Raw genomic sequence first — 14459 nt, 5'->3', positions numbered from 1 at the left:
TCAGATCGACATTAGAGGGATTTTTTCACAGGAAGGGTGGTTGGACATTGGAATGTCTAACCCAGGGAGGTGGTAGAGTCACCATCCCTGGAGGTGTTTAAGGAAAGGCTGGACGGTGGCACCCAGTGCCATCCACGGTCTGGTTGGCACTATGATGTTTGGTTGTAGCTTGTAGTTGATCTCGGAGGTATTTTCCAACATAATATAATTATATATATATATATATATATATACTTTTTTTTTTTTTTTTTTTTTTTTTGGTGATGAAAGTAAGTGTAGAATTGCAAAATCAGAACGTGTCCAGCAGGCTGTGTATGCATTTCAGGACAGCAGCTTCCTTTGCCCATTGCTTTTATGATTCACACCACTGCTTGCTGAAGTTGGTTTGGTGATGTGTTATTATTTACCTGAGTCACGCTATTGCCCAGAGGCCCCAGATGATGCCATGACATAATATGTGCTAAACCGTGGTAAAATTATCACTTGAAACAAGTTGCACTGTACAAAAGGGTAAAGAAAAGGAGAAGCAATTGGAAATACAATTTGGGTTTCACAAATGTGAATGAAGTGTTTTATCACTATCCATGTTGCTTCTTTATTTTATTGTACTTCAATTTGTCTACCAACTACTACTTCATCCACCAGTCCGTTGACAAAAGTTTTGATAAAATTGGGGGTTTGCCCCACTTGGTGTTAGAGCCTTTTTAGATTTTCACATAGGTTTCATTGTAGTTGTCACATAATGAGAAATCAGGCTGGTCAATGGAGTATTCAGGGCAACTGACAAAAAGACTTGCTAGTATACAAAGTAATTTATAGACAAAATTTATTGTGATAGTCCATGTATCTTTTAAAAGATGCCTGACAATCTTTTTTTACCAGTCCTACAAAGAGATAAGATCTGTTTATTCATCTGTACCTCCTGGGACAAGCTGCCTAAAAGATTATAGCCAGTGAGTTTGCTTATTTATAGATAATATATTTTAATCCATTTGAGCACGGAACTAAAACAAATCTATCCCTGCATAATGTGCAGGCTGGGTTTTCGAAGAAAGTGGTTCATGGAAGAAGGCACAGAGAATTATGTGGATAGGGTGACTATATTATGGGTATGTAAAAAGGAAGGTCAGATTTCATGCCTGCCTATTGTGATGATGTTATTGTCATATCAGGAATTCTGAGTCAATCTTGGAACACTTTCCAGGACTTGAGGATACATGGAAGAAACAAAGAGTAATGGAGCAATTTTCCACCCTTCAGTGCAACCATTTTTCAGCTGCAGCAGTTTTCTGAGAGGCCTCCTGTTTGAGTATAGCATTGCAATAATAATTACCTAGCCACATTAGCATAACATCTGTCGCAAACACACAGTCATTTCCCTGCTTTGCTGAGTTCCTTATTTGGCATCTTAGTCTCACAGTTTGTGAGGGTATAACCTCTTCAGCAATTGCTCTAAGAGAGTATTTTCATTTGTGGTTCTGTGATCTTATCTTTGCTGGTCATAATAAGAAGTTATTTTTTTAGTGGATGGGATTCTTCTTTTCAACACCAGGCAGCCCTGTTCACAGGGAGATAAGAGGTAGGGGCTAAATCTGTCATATGTCCTCAAATATTGACATTAGCTAAATCCTATTATGAAAATAAGCCATAAAAATCTTTACTTGAAAAGGGGTAACAAATGGGTAGATCATGCTTTTCTGTTTCAAACCTGGAGTATGTGCTTCTGAGTAAAGAGCACTTATTTGAAAACACAGCGTCTTCCCTTTAGGTAACATTTACCATTCCAAAATTATCACCTTTACACAATCAGGACTACTGAAGTAGACGTCCCTCAGTATTCTCCTTTTGTATTCTTTAGTCTTTTGCACTTACACATAGATGTTTACAATCAAGCTGTAAAAAGGCTTGCATTTTCCTCAGCTGTGTCTATCAGTGGGATTGGTTTCTGTTGTGATTGTGTGGAGTGGTGTAGCCAGGAGCTCCCTACACCGAGGCACCATTTGTGGTCCTTGCTGAACCACAGCTCACTGTTGGTGGATCCAGAGCCTCCAGGGCACAGGTAACCTGCTTCCTCATTTGTGTTCATTTTGCCTTTTCACCACAAATGTCACTATTGTTTCCCCCATCTGGGAGAGGGGAGGGCGTGATGATAGCAGCTGCTTACCGGTGTGGTTATTTTGGTGGAGAGGAAGCAATTTGAAAGTATGTTACCCAGTGCCATACGTAAATCAGTGGCTCTTTGGCTCTTCAGCTGAGGATTGTGTCTGGCAGCAGCAGTGTGTGAGAGAGGTAGCCTGCTTACGGCTACCAAAGACTTGGCGTTAGTGAGGAGATATAGTTTTGTCATTTTGCCTGTTTGTATGCACACAATACTTAGAAAGAAACCACTCTTTAGAGCAGTCATTTATTCCATACCCATCATCAGCAGACAGGACGATATCTCACCCTGTAAACCTATGGGAATCCTCATCTCTGCCTCTTAGTCACAACTAACACATGTCCCCCAGAAGCATTTTCCATAACATCTCTCAGATCAGAATGACATTATGACAGGATGTTATGATTTAGTTTTTTTTTTTTATTTCCATTTAAGAGAAAAAAAAAAAAAAAAAAAAAAAAGGAGGTAAGTTAATATCAAGGATTCAGGGCTGTGAGGAACTGTATCCTGATGCACCAAAATTTTTAAGCACATCAATAGTCCTAAAAGTTGATGGACTTGTGTGTAGAGTTAACATATTTGGTTACGCCAGCACGCTCAAATCAAGTCTCATATAAGCAGTATTTCTCCATTCTTTGTCAACCATTAGCAAGTGTTTTACAAACCATTTTCTGATAATAGATAATTATAGGATTTCAGGCCTTCTGTTAAGAAGTTCCTTATCCTTGCCAAAATCACAGCCTAATTAAGCAGGAGGTTTTATTCCAGTCCTGTTAGGATAAGTGATGAAATGGTAAATGGAAATAACTGTGTCAAATTGGATGGTAGGAGATGCAAGATTGGGAAAGAAGGAAGGTGTTTCATTTGAAAACTTGCAGAAGGAGATTGCAGGAAAGAGGTCTCGCATAATGAAATGGGAAGTGAGACAAGGGCAAAAGTCAGCAGAAGATTGCACCCAAATCTGGGGCCTTCCTTCCTCTCCACCAGCCCCTTGTCTCTCTCACAATACCTTTATAAGGCTTTACCTTTAGGAGCCCTTGTGAAATGGAGTTTTTTCTAACGTTTTTCTCTTTACAACTTTTGTGGCTCTTTTCCCTGAACAACATTTTGCTTCAATTCTTAAAATTTGATGTCCTTTTAGCAAGACCAAAACATACAAACAAAAAACCAAGAAACTGTGGGGAAAGGCTTGTTGCAGGTGTCTGTCTCCTATAAGTGCAGATTATATGGGATATCACTTATGCATTTACCTTATAGTTGTTGTTCAAGGGCAAAGAGCAGAAGTGCACTCTATGCTAGTTTAAGGATGATCTCAGTTTACAGCTAGCTGCTTCAAAGATTATGGCTTAATGTATTACCAAATTATGTCTGTCAGTCTCAGAGCACAGACACAGAGCACAGATCTTCCTCAATAACTGGCTAACAAATCCAGAAGAATTCAAGGGCAGCTGGAATCATAGTGCCTGTACTGCAGTGGAAGTCAAAGCCTATTTTTCTCATCCTCTTTCATCTTCAGAAAGCATCATTTGTGGTTTTAAAAGGTGATTGGATAATATAGCTTATTGCAACACTTTCCCTTGTTGTTAAATACAGTTATTATTACATGAGAACATAAATTTCTAAAAGAGTTATAAATTTGAATATAAGGAGTAATATGTGCTCATGTAAAAGGGAACATGTAGGTGAGAAATAAGAAAATAAAGAGAAGGGCACTTCAAATAAACATGGCATCCAGTGCCTGAGTTTAAATGTAGTCAAATGATTCTCTGTGTTTGATAGCAGATCCTGTCGCTACAGAAATAATTTGCATTCTATCGCTGTGTAGTGCACAGAGACTGAAACAATTTTTCATACTTATAATGGAGAATAGAATATAAATAATACATTTTAAATGCAAGAAAGAAATTATTCAACCACAGTAACATAATAAGCTTTAGCATACTCAACAATTTTGTTAATATTAATTTTGAATATTTTGTTATATATTTGTGAACCACTACAGCTTAAATAATCAAAATAAAAAAGGGAGGGTAATCTATGTTTACTGTGCATAACTACACTGTTCTTCTGGATAGCAAATGCATTCCTGTAGAACAATACTGATGTGACTCCATTTCCAGCTTTATGAAGAACCATCCAAATTTAACCAAAAAATCCCCTAACTCTAGTGCATTTTAGTTGAAAATTTTAAAGCTATTTCCAGTAGGTTTTAATTGAAATATCAGGAAAACAGTGTTTTTTCTTGCAGCAAAAAGCTAAGACCTGATTCTGCTACAATGACACAAAAGAGAAATCTGCAGTTGGCTTCATGGTGAGAAAAATGGGCTTTTTAATCTGAGATTTGGGACATTTTTAGAACATTCTTCTTAGCTCTAGCTTGATTTCTATTAAAGCTAATGCAGAGACCCCTGCGGCATTTTGCAGGAATTGGATCAGGCTCTCAGTGGAACAGTCTGTTCTATATATAACTTACTCACTGCCGTTGGTGTTCGTGGCAGACAGACTCCCCACCCGAAGGAGCTCTGAGAGGTGATGGATCTTTACAGATGTCAGGCAGCTTGAAATAATTGCCATGGCAAAATGTGTGAGATTGTGTGAAACAACCTGCAGCTTTCTACTGCTTTTGAAGGGCCACTCTGTAACTCTGACAGAGTGCTAGAATTGCGCATCTCTAGATATTTATAATTTTCTGTAATAATTGCATGTGAAATTATATGTATTGGGGTGTCCTGCCATGGAAATGCTCCTTACTGCATTTCTCTGAAGGACTTATGTCCTTCATTGCTGGGCTATAATACATAGATTTAGAAAAAGATGTGATGTAGAACTGAGTTGAGCTCAATGTCAAACAGTACCTAAGTGCAGTTGGATTATTTTAGTTGTAGTTCAGTCTGCTTTAAACTTTCTCCCAACACCATTTTGTGTAGATGTCAGTATTTTGATTTCTACAATTTTTTCTCTCTTTCATCCTACGTCCTTCTGTCACTTGCTATGGACCATCTAAGTTATTTAAACCCTTTACATTATTTACAGGAACATTATTACTCTACTTGCCTACATATAAGTGTTCTATCCAGTATTTCATCCAGCCAGAAAATTTCTGTTGGCTTTAAAAAGAGTTGAATAGAATCCTATTGGAATTTAGAAGGAAATTAATTTCTTCTCATCTGGGATATCAGTGTCTTGACTTCTGTGCATTTACATGCTATTGAGACTCTTTGCTTTCTTATGCTAACAGTTCTGCAAGGATGGATTCGAAACTGGTATTTCTTGTGTTTTCAGTATTTCTACATCAGTAATATATCCAGCACCTAGAAATACCAATGGAATTCATCAATTCATTAACTGACCTTTCATCAATAATCCATATGGAAAAAGACAATACAATATGATTAAGCCTTCTTAAAGTTGAAAGCAATATGACTATTTCCCTAGTAATTAAAATATCTTCTATTAATTTCTTATGTTTTATAACTTCTGGTCACTTTAAAGTTGAACTTAGCTTGCATAGCAACAAAATAAATTCTGACCTTTATTTTTATTGGTTTGTTTTTCAGCTTGAACACTGCTTCTTTCATGGTATCTAAGCATTTGCAAATAAGTCATATTTTCCTGTATCCTCAGTACATAAACCTGTGAATGGACATAGTAATGAACGTGAATGAGCACAACAAAGATTTAATGCAGAGATTCTTGCCTTGAATTTATTCCTTACTTACATGACCATGAAGCTACACTCTCTTATTAGAACCAGTGGATTTGATGATAGTGAGTGGATGAAGGGATAGTCTTGGGCTGAACCACTGAGGAAGAAGAGCAGTGGATTTAGCAGAAATGTGAGTGCTGTGGCAAAAGCTGTGGAGGAAAATTAGCATTTGGGGGGCAGCTGGTGCTTCATGGGTTAATGCTTTATCCACAGTAACTCATGAAGGCTTTAAGGGAATTAATGAAGTGGAGAGGACTGGAAAGCAATCACGTGAGTCTTGGTGATAAGAAATGGCCTGATGTAGTCCTGATCCACCTGATGAAAAGGGTTTGCGTGAAAGAAACTTGGATCAAAAGAAAATGACTTATGCCCCCCCTGCATCCATAGGAGATGGTTCTGTTTCTGGAGATCTTCCACTGTGGCCAAACTCTTCATGGGGGAAAGTAGAGCTCACATGGCATGAAGAGGACTGTATATATCATTTCCTTGAAAAAGTAAGCAGCATCTGCCTCAAGCTGTGATGGCCTTTAAATATTGATTAACACATCTGTGTAACTGATACCAACATTCCTTTACACTGTAGTAAATATGTCAGTTCTGGACAGGATTTGCTCGAATGAACTCTGCTTATAATGGACATTTTTTAGTAACTAAATTCACATTGACAGTACATGTATCATTATTCAGATACTTAGAAATTCCTGCAGTGCAGTGCCGTTATCTGGTACTAAAACATAAATGCCCATCTACTATGCATTTAAGTTTAAAGTTTGGAAATATTACAAATGTTACACAAAAAACCCTATTAATAAACTTCTGTGTTAAAATATTATGGTTAAGATGCCACTCATGAAATCTCAGGTTGAGCTTATTATCCTGTTGGTGACAGGATCACATTCTTCATTGAAGCTCAGTGGGGTTTACCCAAGGCTGCTTTTTCTGGTGGTTTCTTTCCCTGCCTATCCAAACTTTCTGTGGGTTGAGGAACTTTTTCTGCTACTCCTGCCTTTCCAGCAGTCTTCTTTGCTGCTTGCTGGTTGCTTTTTGTATCCTTTTCTGTTTCCACAGGAGGTATTTCATTTGGATCAGGTGTCTCTTCTGTAGTAGTAATTTCTTCTACGTGTGGCTTAATAAAATCTGATTTAGGAGAAGTAATAAAATTTCTGAGTAATCCTAAGTAACAATATTTACTGTGCTCAGCAATATTTCTTGCACATTGGTTATGACCTTATCATGTTCTTTTCCTCTTTCCCTACCTATATAAAGAGATTCAGTATCACACACAATATTACTATTTATTATGGAACCAAAACCAAGCCCAAGTCTTTATGTCTCTAATTAAAATTATCTAGAGGTAGATATGGGAAAACATTTACAGGTACAGAAATAATTGTTTCCTGTTTAAGTCACCTAATTTAAAGGATTGCTCAGAAAAGTATACCATACCAGTGAGGCAAGAGAGGAAGGAAATGCTGTAAAGTATTTGTTCTTGCCTTAGGAGCAAAAATGTGGGGGGAAATAAAAGTATAAAAATGCTCTGTCAGAAATGATATAACATACAAAGAAAAATGATATAACATATAAAGAAAAATACTTAGGCAAAAATATGTAAAACAAATTTTCTGATATTGTCAGAATTTAAGACTGATTTGGAGCTATAATGCTCTATATGAGAGAGATGCAATTGTGACTAATCATTGTCCAAATAGTAATTCTATAGGTAGAGTCTAAAAGAACAGTAAAATAATATACAAGTAATACGTGAGAATGCTGAATCACCAGAGAGCTGATTAATTTTCTACCCTTCCTATAAATTAGACAAAAAATGGTGACTTATAACTCCAACTTTACCATTCAATATGGACATGAAACTAGGAGAGAATAATTGATGACTCTCAAGTAGTAGCTAAATAGTCAGGGTTTTCTAAAAGACTTAGGCATTTAGGGTCCCTGAATCAGCAAGGCCTTATTTCTGGTGAAATATCAAACATCTAGCTGCTGAAATGAGTCTCACTTTGGAAAATAACACCATCTGTGTATGTATACATGCTTACAAAGTCTTTCCTCTGTATTCAGAAATGTAGAAGTATTTATTATGGTTTTAAAAACTTCCATCAGCCAGGTTAGTCAAGATGACAACTTGCAGTGGAAGTAGAAAAGGCGGTTTGAAAATATTGATTTAAGTCTCTTTCACTTAGGCCTAACCTGGTAATTCATACTTTGCATCTGTTGTTGATTAAGAGCATATGTACTGTAAACTTGATTGATTGGGACCTATGAAATATTGATTGGCACAGACAATTAAATCCATAACAATTTAACAATTTTTTCATTAGAACAGAAGAGTAACAGTGAAGGCACTCTTACCTTTCTTTCCCCCTTCCTTCTGCTTGCTTGCCGTCATTGTTTTTTTCTTTTTAGATACAGTTTTATTATTTTGATTGTGTCCTTGGACTGTGTCAGTCTGCCCTGACACAGGCATCACAATCACCTGAAGCAAAGCAAGAACAAAACGTGCACAAGCGAGGCATGGGGATGCATCACAGATTCAGCCTGAAATCCCCATAGGTGAATCCCTGGAAGTGATCCCTTTTGAAGCAACTTATTACCCTAACTTTCAGGGACACATACATCTGCCAAAGCAAAGTAAAGTAGAATCCAGCATGTTACCTGACCTACTTATATTCCCTGGATGTTCTGCCAAAAGGAGGGAGGCAGGACAGATTTTTGCAAATGAAGCAGTCGAAATAAACTGATGTCAAAATGCAATCGTTACTAAAAATAATACTGAGTAATAAACATCAGTTATTGCAAAGAGCAGGTGATATTCTTGTTTGCACTGTGGAGAATGGAAGAGCTGTGACTCTGTTGTTATGTTGTCTGCCACAGGACAAAGATGAAGCGACCTGCATATCATCCTTGAATTGGCTTCATGTCCTACTAAGCAAAATTGTAACATAATTTTGCATTAGTCCTTCAAACTCAGGAAGCTTGCTCTATCTCAAATTACAGATCTTGTAATGATTATATTTTGAAATTAAAAATTAAGCCTTATTGTTTTGTCTGTTTTACCTGGCTGCTGTGACTAGATAATCTGAACTTTTTTTTGGTAACAGATATTGATTTTTCTATCTAACAAAACACTTACATATCACCCTTAAATCACAATTCATGCCCAGGTGCATTGAAAAACATAGGACTACTCCTGTGACAGGATTTACAAAAATACCTTTTTGACTTAAGGTGTGAAGCAGTGAAGGTCTGGACAGAGAGGTGAAGAGATTCCATTGTGGTTTTGTCGCAAACAGCAAAGTGAAGATTAACAGGGATCTAAAGGGAAGCTGGAGGTAATTACAGTGGTGAAGGCATTAAGACAGTAAGATACTGTGCACAACTACATGAGCTGTGAGTAATAAAACAAGACACAGTGAAACAAGCTTGTGATTGAAGGAAAGAAGTGAATTCAGTTTATTTGTGAACATAAAGCAGAGTTCATACACTTTTACAGACACACACATATTATTATTCTCTTGGCCTCCTAAGCCTTCTTTTCATTTATGTTACAGTACTGTTACCCTGTTTGGGCAGATTAAACAATATTTAGGGCTGTAAATGACACCCATATTAAGGCCTCACTAAATTAACACAGCAATACAAAGGGGCCTTAACACAGACGAAAGCCAGCACTCATTTTTCTGTGATCTAACACATTCCATTTATGCTGCCTTACCAAAGCTGGAACAAATCCTAACTGCTGCTCAAGTACGCCCCGACCATTTTTGATCTTTCCATCTACCTCATTAGTTGCTTCCACTGAAGCAATTCTTGACCCTTTCCTTCCAGATGCTCCAGGAAGAGGGTGAAATGGTGGGTATGTGCTCACAGACAGCATGCACTTGGCCTTGCTTAAAATGCTACAGTTAGTTTATGTGAAGTTAGCACTAAGAAAACATTCAGGAAAGGCCCTGTTTTCCCTGGCATGAATGAGTGTATTAGAAGCAAATGTGAAGTGAATGGAAAAATCCAAGGCTGCCTGCTAAAGCAGAAAGCCATTTACACACATGGATTATATCAGCCTAACATCCAAAATCTCCTCTGTACTTCTGTCTTCTAGACTTAAATTCAAGCTTTCATTTTACGCTACTGCTTTTTCTCTTGCTCAGACTCTCTCTCCTCCTCAGGTATGTAGACACTTACGGTGACGTCGCTGGTCTCTGTACCGTACTTGTTCTTCACCACAATGCTGTACTTCCCAGAGTCTTGTGTGGACACAGTAGAAATGGAAAAGCTGACGTTTTTTCCAGATTCAAACTTCAGGATGCAATTGGCATCTGATACAAATGACTTTTCATTCTTCAGCCATGAGACCTCTGGGGTGGGATCTCCCCAGACAGTGCACGAAAGATTAAGTGCCTACAGAAAAAGTACAAAGGAATTATGAGTCAGTAAATTTGCTGTGTTTTTTGATGCCTGACTCTCCAAATATTCCAGCTTCCCATTTAGTTTCCTGCTTTTAGTAAAGGGATGCATACCATCATCAGTAATCAATAATTTATGTCACTCTTCTCTATCACAAAGGAAAAGAAGGAACTCAGTTAATTAAAAAATGCATTAAAACCTTTCAATATTTTATGGACCTTCTTCTCTACTGTCATAATCATTAGTAGAGGTTTCTCCATGCATATTTTTTAATATAAAATTAGATATTATCTGCATTTGTGTGTTAGACCTGAAATGAGATTTTAATGAACTGTCAGATGATTTTGTTCATATTAGCTCACTATATATATGTATATTATCTCCCATAAGTAAAGAAAGTGTGGCTGCCTTTATAGAAAACTAAGAACAAAGTGGCCCTGGAATACTTTGTTTAATTTGGGATCCTTTTAAACTGTGCCCTGACAGCTCTTCTAACAGACTTGAGGTGTTTTATGCATGTCTGTAAAACTATTTTTAACTGAAATCAAGACAGGCTTTACTCATTCTTTAGTGTTTTTGTAAGAATTTCCCTTTGATTTTCCTAAGGACTGAATTCAGTCTCATCAGCCTGTAGGAAGTATCTTCACTGTTAGAGAATCATCTTGTTGGAGAGGTCACTGGCAGCTTCTTGTACCTTCAGTGGGCTGGTGTGTCTCTTTGTACAGGCCTCCTTTTTTTCTTGTCAGCTAATTCATTTTTGGGAGATATTGATGCATGTAAAGGATCCCCTCCTGCAGTCATAGTGCTATGGCAGTCTTCTCAAAAATATTTGCATCACAATGAGACTCAAATGTGAAAAAAGTTCACATGACAATTCATTGGTACATAGGCCTTTCTCTGGAGCTGTATTTAGGAAGGAATTTATTTGTATACATATATGTCATTTAAAGGGGAATCTAACTGGACTGGGAATTGAAGAACTTCTACTGCAAAGAAAATTATCTTTGCTGCTTCAGTAGGAATGGACTAAGTGATAAACAAGGAGTAGACAAGATTTCACTTGACTGGAATCAAGTACCTCTTCCAACCTTCCTTCCAACTCACTGCTTCTTATCCAGTAGTGTGATAGTGGAAGATGGGACAGAAGAGAGATGCCTGGAAGGCTTTTGAAATGAATGGACAGAAAAATTGATAGCTTTACTTATAAAAAGTGAGAGGTGTTTGTATCTCTGAGAACAAAATAAAAATCCCCATGTGCCCAACCTGAGGACCAAAATGAGAGCAAAAGGAAAGGGGAAGTCTTTCCTCTACCAGCAACATGTAATTCTTGGTACTGAAGGAGGGCAGATTCCAAGTGAGAGGTGGTTATGGCATTCTGGAAATGGCCTCTATCTGATTTCCTGCAGCACCTACAGCTGGTGACCACGTGGGGCTGTTGACTCCCTTCTCCTGTAGCCCACTGGTGTGAGTGGGGTTTTGGTTGCCATATCAGTCCATCTTTTTGAAAAACAAGTGGGAAACGAGGTTTTATGTTTCTTTCCCCCTCTTCCTTATCACTGTGGAAACAAACATGCTCTCAGCCTTAGCCAGGCAATGTATAGGGACCCTGTCAGGTGCTCAATATTTCATTATGGTCTTCTGATTCTCAGGCAAGCAAGAGCTCAGCACCAAGTGGCTCCAGCTGCCACTCCACCACAGTGCTAATGAGCTGATGTCCATGTCCACGCAGCTCCATCAGTGGCATCATTCAAAGCTGGGGTGTTTGAAGTGCTGTCATACTCCATAATTCAAAGAGATTCAAGCAGCAGTGATGATTCTTTTATTCTTCTAAATCATTCCTTAAAATAGCTACATTTCCCTTAACATTGCATCACTAGCTCCTGTTTGATACGAGTGATTCTCTTGCTGTTCCCAACACTTTCTGTTTATTTTCCAGCTACTAATGTGCAGAGATGTGTCTTATAACTCACTATATAGATGGTGAGAACTTGGTTTTCTGAAAAGTAATTCCATACCCAAGGAGAAACAATTGCTCACTGTGACTGCACCTGTTTCAGATTTCTATTCTTTGGACAAGAATTTTCTTTGCTCATGTATATATTTATCACTCAGTGAAACCCTTGATTATAATACTGTGTTCAACCTGATATCATTATGGTAAAAAAGTGTGCCTTTTTCTCCTGGGCCCAGGGCACTGAGGCATGTCCACTTGAAGCAACCAGCAGCTGCAAGTCCAGACCCTTTGTGCCCCTCACTACCTCTTCTGCCTTTTACTGCAGATTATCATGGGCAGGGTAGTAGAGGTGGCAGAGAGAAGCGTGCCCTTGTATTTAAAGTATTGCCATTCTTCTTTCATATTAGCACAGCATCACAATCGTGGATGGTTTGGGGAGTGGACTGAAGCAGCTCAGTTAAGGAAATCTGCTCCCTTCCTCCAGCCTATCTGTGAGGACCTGCACCCCTGGCAGAAGGGTAGGATAGTGAGTTGGTGGGAAGAAGGATGTTACATGTTGCTTCTATGTCTGAAAGTGCCTCAGAATCCTAAGCCTCTTCACTCATTTACAGACCTTCATTAAAACAGCCACTTAGGTAAAGTTGCCTGGCTGGACAAAAAACATGCTAGCATCCTCTGTCAGGTCGGATTCCTCCCTAATGTGAACTGACACTTAGCCTTTTCCAATTATAACATACTGCTGAGGAGCATTTATGTCTATCAGTGGAAGCCTCTTAGGCCATCTGGAATGCTATTTGATTAACACTTGGTAAACACTGGTTCATTGCTTCTCAGCCATACCCTTCAGCTCACATGTAAAAAGGTAATAAATGGCATCACAGTCACAATGTTAAGTTTAAATTTGAGATAAGCATGTGCTTGGAAGTTCAATCTCGGGATACCAATCTGTTCATATAGGTTTGTGGTTACGGTGGCACTAGAACTCACAATCAAAGCTTGCCAGACCTCTGCTACCTCATTTGCTGTTTTACAAAATCCTCAATGATTGTGCAATTTGCATGAGTTACACAACAGAGAATTGCATTCTTCTCTCTCCAGCATATATGCAAACAACAGACAGATGAGCCAACACCACCCAAACCAGCTCTGTTTTCCCTGATCACTCTCTGTCCTACTCAAAACAATCCTCTACAGAATCAAGAAACTTAAGGTCAAGGATATTTGTCTCGAGTTCTGGGAGTATTTCAGCCACGTATTCAAACGTTGCAAATGTCCTTGCTGTCAAGGACAACTTTTGTCTGGGTAAGATTTTGCAACTCATTTTTACAAACTCGTTTTATAAACACTGCACATTTTGTGTCAGTGAACTCATACACAATTTCATATCAGCTCTCTTTTGTCCGAAAGCTTAAAACTGGTAAAAGTTTACACCCAAGTTTACACCCTGCCAAAGCATCATGAGAATCTCGCCTCCAAGCACTGATTAGCTGAGAATCTGCTAATTCATTCTGTTCCTTTGTGTCTTCTATCTACAGTTACAATGTTCACATGATCACTTCTTACTTTACAGCATTTCTCAAACTGCTAAATCTGTTAAAGAATTTTATTTTGTAATGTCAACATACTTGATTTTCCCAGAACTGCTGCGGTTTGCTATCTTGTCTGCTATTATCTCACGTTGACAAGCATTTCAGAATAAGATTTTAGATTCTTAACACTTCTGCTGAGCTTATAATCAAATTCTGTTAACCCAGCTGACCTACTGACAGATAAAGCCAGAAATACCAGGGAGCTGCCTTACTGTAGTTGTCACGTTACAGGTTTTCAGTGACATTCACATGCCCTATTTCACTGTTTGAACACACTGTGAAGAGGAACAGGCTTGTGGCAGAGCAGCAGGAGGTGAAAAGCAGGTGCTTCTTGGTCTCAATACTATTAAACAGCAAGTTGTAGAAGCAGTGTGCTGGGAAAAAGTTGTGAGACTGAGAACTCAGTTTCTGGGTCGTCTGTTCTGTGCTCAAGCATCAATGTTCCTCTGGGAGTGCCTTACCATAATCTTTCAGCTAAACTCTCCTAATATAATCCACTATAACATCAGTGACTTATTTTGACTTCTTTCTCCTTTACCCTGAGGAAATAGAGATTTTTTTCTCCTAGTGTCTGGACAAGAATTGAGTTATTGTGGTTTACTTCTTTTACACCATTTAAAAGCCAACCTCTAC

General features: G+C 38.3%; 1 protein-coding gene across 4 annotated transcripts in view; it reads right to left on the bottom strand.

The window, feature by feature from the left end:
* Positions 1-6370: 6370 nt before the first annotated feature.
* The window catches only part of MYOM1 (myomesin 1), a 72046-nt gene continuing 63957 nt past the window's right edge, over positions 6371-14459 (bottom strand). For 3 of the 4 annotated variants that reach the window (XM_041399424.1, XM_041399425.1, XM_041399426.1), the window contains 3 exons: positions 10062-10277; positions 8232-8355; positions 6371-7001 (listed from right to left, as the gene is read on the bottom strand). In XM_041399424.1, the coding sequence (XP_041255358.1) occupies positions 6775-7001; positions 8232-8355; positions 10062-10277 (567 nt within the window). In that variant the 3' untranslated portion in view covers positions 6371-6774. Of the gene's footprint in view, positions 7002-8231; positions 8356-9302; positions 10278-14459 lie in introns of those variants that run through there. The other variant, XM_041399428.1, reaches the window with a different exon arrangement.

This window comes from Onychostruthus taczanowskii, unplaced genomic scaffold (genome assembly GCF_017590055.1).
Source record: "Onychostruthus taczanowskii isolate IOZ18803 unplaced genomic scaffold, ASM1759005v1 scaffold16, whole genome shotgun sequence".
NCBI classification, from domain to species: Eukaryota; Metazoa; Chordata; class Aves; order Passeriformes; family Passeridae; genus Onychostruthus; species Onychostruthus taczanowskii.
The sequence above is the reverse complement of the archived record's forward strand: the minus strand, read 5'-3'. Positions and strand labels throughout refer to the sequence as shown.